The 14,672-nt window shown below is 45.7% G+C and overlaps 1 protein-coding gene across 1 annotated transcript; it reads left to right on the top strand.

Moving 5' to 3' along the window:
• Nucleotides 1-16: 16 nt before the first annotated feature.
• On the top strand, nucleotides 17-12,728 carry LOC146185066 (uncharacterized). The gene is made up of 5 exons (XM_084605869.1): nucleotides 17-23; nucleotides 3,704-3,768; nucleotides 8,943-9,110; nucleotides 9,675-9,767; nucleotides 12,648-12,728. Exons 1-5 carry the CDS (start codon nucleotides 17-19, stop codon nucleotides 12,726-12,728), a joined length of 414 nt encoding a protein of 137 aa, XP_084461995.1.
• Nucleotides 12,729-14,672: the final 1,944 nt, after the last annotated feature.

A 14,672-nucleotide genomic window follows, 5' to 3' on the forward strand; every position in this document is an offset into this window, starting at 1 on the left:
CCACTCTCTCATCGCAATGTCGTGTAAGTGCTCTGCTTCTCGTTTTTCGGTCATTCATGCTGTCTTAAAAACAGACCTCCATGCAGCCGGACACTCGAACCCCATCCCTTCTTTCTAGGCTTTACAGCCACTGTGATGGCGCGCTGGGACGCTTGATTAACAATTTTTTCCCATTGCACTACATCTAACTACTGCTCAAATTTATTCTCATTTCTCCGTGTGTGTATCTTTGTAGGACTCAGCAAAAGACAGCTTGATGGACGCAGAGTTAATGGGAATAGGCTCTTATGAGCACATTGTTTTATTCCTAAAAATACCGCATTGCAAGGGCATTGAACAACACTCCCTGGTATTATTATTATTTTTTTTTTATTCTGGAGAAAACTAATTCGAGACCTTTTTCAGCCTTGAATTTCAGTTCTGCTGAACAGCCTTGACGTGTATTGCTCTCTTGTCGCCTTTTACTCGTGATTAGCTACACTTTTAGAATGCTGCCTGTCGTCATGGGTTACGTTAAAGGGTCTCGTTTCTGAACAGTGCCTCGCCGAGAGGGCCATTTGACCGAGAGTAATCTCTAGTTATACTTGGAGCCGAACAATGTCCTTTGGAAAGCGGATTTTGCCAAGTGTTCTACACTATTCGAATTGTGAAGTCGAGGATAGTGGAGCAAAAAACTTGGCTTAATTGGGAGTTTGAGAGAGCTGAGTTTACAGACACCCATCCTGCAGATTGCGTGCCGTCGTCGTACCAGCCATCTGTCAGCCGGTGCAGGTAGTAATACAGCGAAACGTCAAAGGCTGTTATGGCTAGCAGGTGGTGTAGTGGGGAGACCGAAATCCTGTCACAGAATTTCGGGAAGAGGGAGAGGGGCTGAGAGGCGACGGGTGGCTTAGTGGTCTGGGCTGTGTGTTGAGAGCGAAGGAATGCGAAGCCGGAATTGTGCTGCCCCAGGAAGAACGCGGATGATGGATACCCTGAGAGGAGGAGGATATTACGAGGGCTGAAGTGGTGCTACGACAAGAAACCGAATGGAGAATACTGAGATAGCAGAAGGCTATGGCGACAGCGCAAGAATTAATGCACCCCTGCAGAACGGCGGCAATAATGTAAGGCATAAGAGGGGGATGCAGCTGGAGAGTGCGGAGGGCAGTGGCGAGACAGAGAAGTCACGCTCAGTTTGAGCCGGCTGATGCGTAATATTAACTCGCAAGAGTTAAGGCTCTCTTTTCGTTAAGCTAAATACCTGACGAAGGTTTTGCAGTTCGCGCTGTGAGTGGAAAGTCAGGAGCATACTTCTGGCACGTGGAGGTTGGTAAGTCACATGGAATGGTAGGCTTGAATTGGCATGGCAGGCATTAAATTTAAACAAAAAGGCGCTGTACACGCAACAAGAAGCGAATACGATTAGAAGTTGCCCCGACTCGGTAACGTCATCGCAGCCAAGCTATGCGCTTATCAGCGGTTATTGTCAGCCAACATTTTCTTTTGAGAGCACGCCTGCCAGGTGTAGAGAAATTATTTTCTTGCTTTAGTTTTTGATATCTCACGCAGGGCTGCAGATCCGAATGTCGTGGGTTATATCCCTGACGCAGCAGCCGCATGTGAAAGCAGCCCAGAGACCTCGTTACGAGTTAAAGAGCCCTGAATGTTTTTAATTCGGACACCAACACCCTATTGAAATAGCCCCTAACTGTTTATATGGAACATATGAATTAAAATATAAATATTCAGCTAAATAACATCAGTATAAGAATGACACCTTTGGGGTTGACGAGGGAGGTTAAATAGACTGTGTATGTTTTATGTCTCCCTTCTACTATTGACTCATTATCTGAGTTACGCTAAATAATAAATGAAGGATAAATAAAGCATGCTAGAACGACATGGAAATTATCTTTAATCGAAGCCTGTGTGTTGCGTTGAATTGAAAAGCCCGGACTGTCCTTATGACGCACCAGTGCTTTCAAGGATATAGTGCTATCTCTGGATGTGTTGTTAATGAGTGCTACTTCACAATCAGCATTGCTTTGTTTGTTTGTTTTTTGTTTGATTGATTGTTTGTCTAATAAAGAATTGTATAATGGCTTATGCCCCCCGCCCCCTATGTACTGCCCCCAGCGGGCCTTTAGAGTATCTGAATAAATAAATAAATAAATAAATAAATAAATAAATAAATAAATAAATAAATAAATAAATAAATAAATAAATAAATAAATAAATAAATAAATAAATAAATAAATAAATAAATAAATAAATAAATAAATAAATAAATAAATAAATAAATAAATAAATAAATAAATAAATAATATGCTCAAGTTTTTGTACAGCGCTGTTTTTCGCAGATTCGAGCTCTCTGACCCAGCAAATTAGGTCTGTTGTGCAGATGTTTGCGGGGATAGTGTTGGGTAGTCAACGAAAATATGTTTAGGATGTAGTGTTTACAACCTTCCGGCACAGATTTTAGAATTAAATTTGCTTAAAATATCAATTTAACTTTGGGATAGATGTGAAAATTTCGTACACACTGGCAAAAAGCAAAACAAGCTCTCACTTTCTTCTTCAAGGTTTATCTCAGTCTTGTACTCAATTTATTGCATAGAATATTAGTTGATAATACTTCACATATTAATTTTTTGAAGGTAAGCATTGGCTCAAAATTTTATGCTCAATAGTTCATACTAATGCCGGAATGCCGGTAAACTATCTAAGCAGACGAAATATCTGATTAAGAAGCGCCAAAACTTAAAAGCCTTCAACCCAACAGACAGCATACAGAACTGGCAGAGCTATCAAAGCTAATCAGTTAGTGTAAAGCGTCATAAGAAAACATCGAGCCTACTGCAAAGAACGGCGGTAGCCTAAAAGCAGTGAAGGGGAAACTTCGCACAGGGAAAAAGAGATGTATGCGCTAAGGCACAAAGCGGGCAGTACCATTACTAATATGGACTAGATAATGAATGTAGCTGATGATTTGTCCACTGACCTATAAAGACGTCATCATCGTCACTAGCCGGACTATACCAAGTGCAGGGAGAATGACTCTCCCATATTACTCCAACTGACCTCGCTCTATGCGAGCGGCATTCATTTGACCCATGCGAATTTCTTAACCTCATCCGCCCACCTAACTTTCTGGCGTCCCTTGCTACGCTTTCCTTCTCTTGGAATCCAATTTGCCTTAGCGAACATCGCTTATCCTTTCTCTGCACTACATGTGCAGAGTATTAGTAGTACGGCTGCAGCTGATGATGATGATGGTGATGAATACAAGAGCTTTTTTGTTTTTAAATCCTGAGCAGGGATACCATTTTATCATTCTTGAACCCCATGAAATGAATCGTATTAATGTGGGCTCCTTTTTTGCCGAGCAACAACTTTCTCGAATCGGCTGCCAGATATGTTAATGATTATGATCTCTCGCTATCAATATGACTTGATAACAAGCTGAGGATTCTGCTTTCTTGCCAATGAGCGTACTTTTATACAGAACACCAAAATTTCACGGTAGCGTGGTCCGGCATTGGGAACTTCGTGATCCTACCTCTTGCTGCATTCGGTGCATCGCAGTTCAAATGAGCGTGAGAGCACTTGACTTTCAATAACCTCTTCCTGTGAGTCTTCTGTAAAAAGTAAAAACAGATATGCGCAAAAAAAAAAAATAACGCCGAAGAATTGCTTCTAATTTTTGCTTCTCGCTTTGCAGCGGTAGGAGACGCTGTCAAGTCATACTTCGATACCTGGCACGGGTTCTTCAATGTAACAGAAACGGTAAAATCTGCTTCATCATCATGAATTGTTTTTGTGAATGCGGCGCTGATGTATGTATATATATATATATATATATATATATATATATATATGTGTGTGTGTGTGTGTGTGTGTGTGTGTGTATGTGTGTGTGTGTGTGTGTGTGTGTGTGTGTGTGTGTGTGTGTGTGTGTGTGTGTATGTGTGTGTGTGTGTGTGTGTGTGTGTGTGTGTGTGTGTGTGTGTGTGTGTGTGTGTGTGTGTGTGTGTGTGTGTGTGTGTGTGTGTGTGTGTGTGTGTGTGTGAAGGAAAGCAGCCAACAGTCGGCGAGGCCAAGGAAAGCATTGAGGATTGTACTTTTTCTTTTTTTTTAATTTTTACTTCAATAATCACGTAAATTAGTAATGCAGTTTGGTTAGGGGAAAGATAATTAAACACAAAGTAGAAGAAAAAACAACATGCCGATGCTGGCAACCGAACCCACGACCTCCGAATATCGCGTCCGGTGCTCTTCCAACTGAGCTACATCGGCCGCTGTCCCCCCTGCTACTTTCTTGGGTATTAATGTTGTCTGTATACGAACCTTGAGAGTGTTCACCAGCGCCACCCTCAACCATGCTTTCCTTACAATCCCCAATGCTTTCCTTGGCCTCGCCGACTGTTGGCTTCTTTCCTTCATGTATTATAACGAGCACCCTGATTTCCCCTTAATTGATCTGCTTGTAGCTCACGGGGGTCTCGGTTCTGGCAGTCTTGAAGCCATAGGTAGCGTAAGAGGGTTCTAGCACAGCTTTCGCCCTCGCTCTTGATCACGTTCTACGTGACGCTGGCGGTAACACAGGACGTTCCACGTCCACCGCTATGGTTGAGGTTGGCGCTCTCTGTAAATTAATTTATTGGTTAGGGAAGGAAGGATGGTAGGAGGTTTGCTCCGTTTCTCTTTCATCTTATAACGCAGCCGCCGGCGGTCGGGTTCAAACCTGAGTTCTCTGGAACAGTAGTCGAGCATATTAACCTCTGATCCACCGCGTTGGTGCCTACACTGTTTTAAATTTGCAGATATAATGTTGTAGAGCGCTTCCATGAAAGAGGACCCGAACCAGTCAAATGTTGACCGAATCAATAATAATAATACTAATTGGTTTATGAAAGACCCGCCGGGGTGGCGCAGTGTTTACGGCGCTCGACTACTGTTCCCAAGGATGCGGGCTCGAATCCCAGCTTCGGCGGCCGCTTTTCGATGGAGGCGAAAAGCAAGGCGCCCGTGGGCTGTGCGATGTCAGTGCACGTTAAAGAATCCCAGGTGGTCGAAATTTCAAGAGTCCTCAATTACGGCGTCTCTCATAGCCTGTGTCGCTTTGGGACGTTAAACCCCACAAACCAAACCAAACCAGAAAACGAGAGACGCAGTATCTGTCACACTTGTTCTGTGGACACCTGAACCACGCCGTAAGGGAAGGGGGAAGGTGGGAGTGAAAGTGAAAAGACAGAGGGGTGCCGTAGTGAAGAGCTCCGGAGTAATTTCGACCACCTGGGGATCTTTAACGTGCACTGACGTCGCAGAGCAAACGGACGCCACTTCGTTTTGCCTCCATCAAAACGCAGCTGATTTAAATACTTCCGAGTACCAGCTCGAGCGTTCCCGGCACGCAACCCTTGTCACTTCTTTTATTGCGAAAGCAATACTACACCAGGTTTCGAGCCTTCAGCGTAGCGTGGTCTGGTAGTTACGCTTTACACCACGTGACTACGGACGTCATACCAGCGCGAGAGCTGGGCTACCAAGTCGGCTCTTCAGCGTAGCGTGGCTCGTAGCCACGCCGGGCCTTTCGCGCTTCTCCCACAAGGCGCGCTGTAGTCTAACAGGTGGGCAGCTAAAGTATTTAAATACCTGTACTTAAAAAGCGTTCACTCACAGTGGAGGAAAAGAACTAGGAAACAAACTAGTAAGTGTGGTAGTCACAAGGACGGAGAAATAAAGAGCATTACGCAACAGGTGAAAAACACAGAAGGTAAAAATTGGATAAATTCGATGGAAAAGAAACAGAGTGTGGAATTATACCGAAAGTGGAAAATGCAGATCAGGAAGGAAGATTCCCTTGATAACTCAAGAGGCAGTGCTCTACTTTTTTAAGCTAGATCAGGGTGCCTTAGAACACGCAGCTACAAAAAGAAATTTAACAATGGAGATGACGCACGTGCTGCATGTGGTAACTCCAGTGAAACAATTGACCATATTATACTCGAATGTAATGGTATCCATCCGGAAGTTGATGCAGGCGCAATCACTGTTCCTGAAGCTCTGGGGTTTAGAGATACCAATGGCCGGGTGAATAAACCGGCGGTGGAAGCTAGCAAAAAACGACTGGAAGATTGGTGGCTTAAAATCAGAGAAGTGACATAATGTTAGTAATGTAGAAACAAAAATTTAATAAATAGAATGATGGTTTAGTTAACCAATCTAAATCAATAATTAAGATATAGGGAGAAAAATGAGCATGATAGCTACTGCTACCACCCCGTTTCAAAGGGGACGCTCCTATATTCTATCCATTCATCCATCCATGGTGTGACGTCATAAGCAAGGCGAAGAAGACTCGCGTTGAAAGGACGAGGCCTGAAGGAAAGAAGCTTGCTTAAACTCCTCCAAGCTTACGTAATAAGTCGCGCGAGCTATGCCACGCCGTTCTTAAATATCAGGTCGGAGGAGAAGAAGAGGTTAGACTCTCTCATTCGACGGTGCATAAAGAGGGCCCTGGGCTTACCAATTACCACATCCACAGAGAAGCTCCTTTCTATAAGAGTGCACAATAGCTGGGACGAAATAGCGGAAACTGTCAGAGTTTCGCAGCTGGAAAGATTAAGTCGAACGACCACGGGCAGAACTATACTCGAAATGGTAGGCCTGCAGACAGATAGGGGACTACGAGAAAAATCAAGTATCCCACAGGAGAAGAGAGCAGAATCACTAATCAGATGCTTCGATTCGATGGACAGCAAGTCGGTTGCGTACGTGGATGCGGCAAGTGGCAAAACGGGGGCGGCGGTCGCCTCGGTGGTCGACTGCCGAGGTGCCCCGGTATCAGTCACCACCATTAGAAGCCGCAACGCCGGAACGGCTGAAGAAGTTGCAATAGCGCTCGCTTGCGTCGGAACACAAGCCAATTTTATAATCAGCGATAGCAAAACGGCTATTTGGAATGTTGGAAAGGGTAGGGTCTCGCTAGGAAGCGGCAAGGATTCTGGCCAGTAGACGACTAAGCAGGAAAATTCGTTTTATTTGGACCCCTGCACACACGTCCGTTCCTGGCAACGAAGCGGCCCACGAGTTAGCCCGAGCTCTCTACTTCCGGGCAACTGTGGAGCCGCCCGATTGCCGGAACATGGTCGAGCGTCTGCAAAATTATACGGAGTTTCTTCAAAATTACAGGTTAAGCAGGAGACTGGTGCCACCACCGGATAAAAGTCTAAACAATAGGGAGGCAGTCGCATGGCGGCGCCTGCAAGCTGGCAACTTTGTAAACCCGGTCTGGACATATTATGTCCAAATGGAAGATAGGAGAAACGATAAATGCAAGCACTGTGGGGAGAGAGCGACCCTCGACCATATATTCTGGGAATGTACTAGCTCCCCAGGGGCTAAAACAAATATAAATTGTCCCTTAGGCCTGCGTGCCGGGGGCGGGAATTGGGGCCTCCTAATCTGGTGGAAAATAAAGTTGTCATCATCATCATCATCAAGATGGGCTACCAAGTCGGCTCTTCAGCGTAGCGTGGCTCGTAGCCACGCCGGGCGTTTCGTGCTTCTTCCACTAGGTGCGCTGTGGTCTAACAGGTAGTAGGGTGCCTGGATGCACGCGAATCGACAGTACCCTAACAAGTGGTGTCGTCTTCCATTGGAGACACTTCGCCTCCCTTGCTTTCACAATCTCCTAGGCTTAACTACAGCTAAGCCACTGTGATTTTTTTCCGCCACTCTTATCGTCCGGAGAGTGCACTGCTACAATGCGTTTCCGCGGCTTCTTCGCAGAGGGCGCGACTGTTGACATTATTCGTTTTACTCGAGTAGTATCGGCAGCTGCAGAGAATGAGTTATAAAGGCAACACGAGTATACTCGGGATTGGCAGGGGTTGTGCGTGTGCGGTCTCCGGCGATATCTCGGGAGGGGCAGTTAGAGTCTTAAGGGGACACTGAGGACAAGTAAAAGTCGCCGTGTATCGGTGGGGTAACGCATTGTGATCTCAGACATCACTTTCACCAAAAAGGCACCTTTTATAGAAATCAGCAGAAAATAAAACACAAATGGCGTCATCGCTAGCCAATTTCTTGAGATGCCTGCGTTAAAAAAAAAAAAAAGACTTCTTGACTTCGGGTGAGATGGGGTTTTCACATAAAAGGTGGTTCTGGTGTGACCTCCTGCATGCGATGCTGACTGAGGCTATGAAGACTGGTCCGAGTATAGTGCATATAAGGGCAAGAGAAGGGGTGTGTTGCCCGCCCAAGGTCGAGTAAGCTCATCGCCCATGCGGCTTACACGCCACGTATTATGACCCGCTGTCGTCAGTATACAGAGGAAATGATTACGTGCCCCCACTGTACGACTTTAACGCGCGGCGGCATATCTCACCTACTGTGGGATTGCCCTGCTTTTTCTACTGGACGCTCCGAGATCAAACCCTACCGCCTGAACTACCGTTCCCTTCTAGAAACTGATGCTAACACACATATGATATTTGCCAAGTATGGCTCTCTTAGTGGCCTGGTTAGAGCAATATAATTTGAGTGATGACCTAAACAATGAAGATTCTGTCTAATCCCATTTACCCCCATCCATGGCAATGAGCCTTCCCATTCAATAAAGGACATTCAGTTAATCAACCTGGGATGCTGCTTTTTTTTGTTTGCACAGAGAGCAAAATAATGAACTTTTATTGATAGCAATCAATCTGTGGAGCTGTATCCGGTGTCCCTTTTATCTATGCGTAGTGCAGCGTTTAGATAAGCCATCACGTAACTTTTCCTTGAGCAGCTAGACAGGCACTGACCTGCAAAGCTAGAAGACAGCTTATGTTAACATTGCTTCCTGATCTATACCATTTGTCAGAGTGGTAATTTGGCCTGGCAAGCCGAGTCCATAAGCAGGTAAAATCCTTCTTTACTGAAGTCGGCAACATTTGTTTTTCTTTTTTTGGCAGGCCGGGGACATGCTGCTGTTCCTGTTCTTGTACATGGGCACCCTGGAGACGGACGCGCAGAGATGCCTGCTGAGCATGTCTATGGGCTACGGCGTCAACGGGCTGCTCTTCGTGGCCGCCTCCGTGCTCTCGCTCAACACGGCCAACGTGCTGCCCTTCATCTTCTACGTGAGCCTTCTAATGAGTCCATGATGACTTTTTCTGTGGCTCTACTGCTCTTTCAGATAATTACTGAAAAGTAATTATTACGTAACTCAGTGCAACGAAGTAAATTATTAAAGGGCCGCTGGAATGTCTTGCTGAACTTTTATCCGACAAATATTTTAAACTTTCACTACCCAACGCAGCTTATGTTGCACCTCTGCTACCAATGTTACGTCAAAGAAAATGTGACACGAAAGTTAGGCGGTTGCGCAGCATGAGGTGAGCACGTTTGCAAGCTTACGTTCATTGAGGCAGACTGGAAAGATGTACGACGGCATGATTGGCTATACGGGTTGCGGGTGCTCACTTTATGGGTGTAACGCACAGTTACACCAAACTTATAAAAATGGCCATTTGTACCAGACCTGAACTTCGATACCATTTATTCTTTATTTGGCGGTGTCATATATGAACGGCCTAATCAAAATTCAAGCGTGTTGTGCCTCAGAGCGAAGCGTTATATTACGGATGTGTGGCCGCGCTTTGGCTCGTGCTTAAAGCAGGGTGGCTTGTTCCCCTTCTTCGCAGTACCACATGTTCCAGTTCACGGCCATGCTGGCGCTCATCATATGTGGCGTGAAGATCATCGCCGACAAGCAGGGGGGCGGCACCATGCAAGCGGTGAGTGCGACAGAGGGACGCACACTCGTGCCCGAGTTTATCCGGGGAACGGGGGAGGGGGGGTTATGGCACATCAGCATAACACAGGGTGGAAATGTTTGCACTACGCAATGACAGGATACTGTTCAGTGTCGAATCAATATTATAACCGCTGAATGTTAAGAGTCATTCAGCGCGGCTTATTGACAGACACCAGAGCTCGTACAAGCGCAACAAAATGCGGCAGTGTATGACGTTATCGTGCTCCAAGGCAAATATTTGCAAAGTTTCGATACGTCTTCAATGTTGTCCTATGTGGCAGCGAGGTAAAAATACTGGCACGCTAAAGGCCCCACCTTTGAGTTACAAGCAGACTCAGCGCCAGTCAGCATTATAAGTAGAGAATAGAGCGACCGTATAGGTTAGGGAGATGATGAAATAGCGGGGTACCAACGCGCATATGTAGAATGCTATGACAAAATGGCGAGTGTACCTGGTTAGGCGTGGTTAGCCTCCCCAGATCCGCCGCGACACTATTTGAAATCGACATAATGAAGCAGCACCTGTCCTGAAGGAGGAACCTGTAAGCTTCTTCACTTGCTAACGTTTTGTGTACGCCAGAACGGCTGTCTTGTACGCTGTCAGAGCATCTTGAGACGAAAAAATAACGAAAATTGTAGTTTTTGCTTGCTTTTTTTACGATGAAGAGATTGGAACCTGGCTCTCGAGTGGAGAGCTAAGCAGTGGAAACTCAGTCGGCACTTCATGAACTGCAGACGTTTCTACTCGCTGTTTGGGATAGTAAACAAGCGCCCATGCCAACAGAGTCGAACTGTTAGTGTGAACGTTTTTTGCTCTTTCCAAAAATAATGTGACAGTGTTAAATGCGCCGTTATGTAGCGAATTTGCGTCGACGTTGCCGTTTTTGTAGCGAAGGATCACGAGCATTTGTTTAGCAGGTGGCAGTTGATATTGCGGGGTTCGGATTGGTCGGCTGTTTGTGTGACGTCACGAGATCACATGACGTTTTCGACTTGCTTAAGGTAGTAATCGAAGCCCTCGGATGGCAAATCAAACACATTATTCCTAGGCCACGCGGGCATGCCCGTGAGGACTTTATATATATGTAGAGTGATTTTTCACACATTATGGTTGCTTATCACTTTATGCTGATACGTATGTGAGGAATAATGGAGGCATAAGTTTTAGGATTAGAGAACATGCCATTAAAAAAGTGCATGTACGTGGACGAAGATTTACAATGAGAGCTGTAGACGGGAGTTATTGACGTTGTTGCGTGATACACTTGAAGGCGGAGCTTTTTTATGCTCCCAGAATGATACACGGCGCCCGTAGGAGCACCAAACGATAACAACGTTGTGCGTAGCAGTAAAGCTACGTTGGAATCGAAAAACCAGAGGATTGAAAATCTTTCTAGAACAAAAATACCTAGCTACTGCTTTACGTAGCCATTGGCGCACCTTCGTTTCAATATTGCAACCGTTAATGTTCCCCGACAAGACACTACATTTGTTGGGTTTTGTTTGTTTTTGCGAGAAGCCATATGTAAATGGTAATAAACACGACGGGAGAATAAAAGAAAAAGCGCCAGTATGTAAGATCAGATATAAAAAGAGGAGTTCAGGTTCCAACCCAGAAATGCAAAATGAGAAAACGTGTAGCTGATTTACTCCCTCAGCTCACATTTAAAAGATATACGGCAGCATGTAGCAAGTGCCATTGAAGCTGTGTAACAATTACATTAACTTCTATGATAACACGATGACAAAGCAGAGCGGGCACAGGACGTAAGAAGAGGCGCGTTGCCGAGTTTCGACATTTCTCTTTTGCGACTTATTTGGGATATCACAATGATCTCGAAATTTCAGTAACCAGCCCCCAAACGTAGCTGACTCTCTATAACGAAGTCTTAGAGGCGCCGCTATATCTTCGTCATAGTCATTGATTCGTTATATGCGTAGCTGAGATCGACCGCAACTGTCGCTTGTCATCGCATTTAGCCATATTACTGCGTCGACGGATCACAGCGTAGCTGTCTTTTGTTTATCGCCGGTGTGCCATTGCGGCAAGCGTGCTTGTGCCTCCAAAATTAGTGCTCGATCGAAATACATTCCAAGCTGGCGCTCACGACTTGCATAAATGCCGCGTGCCCCATTTCACCGCGGCCAGTACCGGCATCGACGTCTAAAACACAAGGCTGAAATTTCGAGTTACTTTTTTTTTCTTGTTCTTTGCAACGTTATTCCCCCAAGGTGTACTTCGACACCCGCAGCGAACGCCGCCGACGCGAGCGAATATGGACACATCAGTTGAACATATCAGCCATGCCAGTGCGCGTCCGTTCTTTCCAACCAAACAAGTATACAGTTTGAAAGAATAACGATGCTGAGGACGGAAAAATATCGGTCAGTCGGCCACGCACGGTCGAACTTCGGTGAACATGTGTATGCTGTCGTCAAAGTCTTGTCGTGCTGAGTCGACTCTGACGAATCGTTACGGAGAATATCTCCATGCGGGACCTGGCTTAGGTATAGGAAAAGAAAAGCGCAGGGTTTGCGCTATGCTTGCGAGCTGGAGGTGTGCGCCGCATTTTCACTTTCCACACCTAATGAAAACGCGGCTGGTGATCATACTTGCACTGTTACATGTCGATGTGTTGAGGGCAGAATGACCAGCGGGAGTAATTCGGGGTTCGTTATAGCGATTTATAGGAAAATTTTACTTTGTACAGGGGGATATCAAATATATGGTATTATACCTCAATTTCGAAGGGAAATAGTCGTTCCTTCGCTCTATCTATTAATATTTGATGCTGTTGTCGCCATCCAAACCAGCCGCCGTTCTCTCTCGCCGATCTCTCTCGCCGATCTCTTCTCGCAGGTTGTGGCAATCCTGTGCGGCTCCATCCACGCCGCGCACAGCGGCTACATCGTCTACAAGCAGTACATCAAGGACCAATAAAGAGGCCGCTGCCTTTGCTTGCTCGGCCAGTTGCTGGCCACACCCTGTCGGACACTGAACCAACCTTATTCCTGCGCTGAAGGCTGTGTGCTTGCACACGCCTGCCTCCAGTATTTTTTTTTTTTCGAATTTGCGACAATATTGGTCGATTGCGCTGTACCGTAACCAACAGCGCTTAAGTGGCATTCACATGTTGGATAATGTTATGCGAGTAGCTGATGCGTGACTGCTTTCTTTTTCTTCTCCGTATCGCGAAATAAACTAATTGTCCTTGCAAAATAACCGCCCAATGTCTTCTGTGGCACGTAGTTGTCGGAGGCACATTTAAAGACGAAAATTACAGGAATGCTCGAGATCCTTCTTTAACGTATGACAGAACGTATTGATGGCTCCTGTTTTCGGCTCTCCTCGCGGATATTCTTGCGCATGTATGCATTTTGCTACTTATTTAACTACGAATGCTTTAATGTTTGCCTCTATTACGTCCATTCCATGCCCATTTGAATAGAGCAGGAAGCTACCTCGTTATGGGCAAAACCAGGCACGCGTACAAGATACACTTTAGCCAATCACCACAAACGTATCTGCGTAGTCTATACGAGTAGATTGACTCGAGGCCCAAGGATCCCGACGGGTTCGATTCCTATCTCACCCTTTATTTTTACAAGAGCTACCGGAGTTTGCAGTTCCCGAAAACTGCCCAGTGATGTCACCTGGTCTCGTAACGTCACATACCCGCCGACCAATCAGTGCCCAGACACGTAATCATGTCCTTGCGAAGTGGGTTTCCGGAGGGTGGCTGATCCTGGCCCTGATGAAGCGGGACAGGTACGTCACGCCGCTTGCGGCGAGGGTTTGCCTGCCACCGAAATTTTAACTGTTGTAAGCCGTCATTGCACCCGCCACCGCATCGGTGGTGGACGACGATTGCTGCGGCGCGCGTCTTTCCCTCTCTCTTCTCTCTCTTTCTCCTCTATTTTCGCTTCTGTCCGCACGAGTTAGCGGAGGTGGCTCAGCTACAGAGCCAGTAGCAGACCCGTGTATTTTATTTTCCTTCCTCCTACTGCCCCAACAACAACCGCGCAACGCGTTCTGTGGGACGTAGTTTTCGGAGGCACATTTAGGGACGAAAATAAGGCAAAAAACAACGTTATATAAAAAAAATGAAGGTGCTCGTTGTTTTTTGGGTTTCAATGCCGACAACGCCGCCGTCGCCGGATTTTCCTTGGGAAGTGGGCCTTTAACGCAATCGTGTTAAAGTAGAGAGAATAAACTTAGATGCCCAATGGATAAGGAAAGGAAAGGAGCAGTAGCTGCCACACTTTTTCTGTGGACACCTGAACCGCGCCGTAAGGGTATGGAGGAAAGTTGGAGTGAAAGCGGAGAGAAAGAGCGAAAAGAGAATCGCCTCCGGCGTGCCATTAGCCCGTACTATAGTGAACTAGAATATATATATATATATATATATATATATATATATATATATATATATATATATATATATATATATATATACACCCCGCCGGGGTGGCGCAGTGGTTACGACGCTCGACCACTGTTCCCAAGGACGCGGGATCGAATCCCGGCCTCGGCGGCAGCTTTTCGGTGGAGGCGAAAAGCAAGGCGTCCGTGTGCTGTGCGATGTCAGTGCACGCTAAAGAACCCCAGGTGGTCGAAATTTCCGGAGTCCTCCACTACGGCGTCTCTCATAGCCTGAGTTGCTTTGGGACGTTAAACCCCACAAACCACAAACCACAAACCATATATATATATATATATATATATATATATATATATATATATATATATATATATATATATACCGGGTGTCGCAATTACTTAATTAGCTAATTATGTTAATTTTTCTAATTTATTAAATATCGACTTTAGACCAAACATGTGAATTGGAAACTTGTAGAGCACCTTCAGAAACCTCCATTCCAT

This window comes from Amblyomma maculatum, chromosome 6 (genome assembly GCF_055883805.1).
Source record: "Amblyomma maculatum isolate TAMU_Amacu chromosome 6, ASM5588380v1, whole genome shotgun sequence".
Classification (NCBI taxonomy): Eukaryota; Metazoa; Arthropoda; class Arachnida; order Ixodida; family Ixodidae; genus Amblyomma; species Amblyomma maculatum.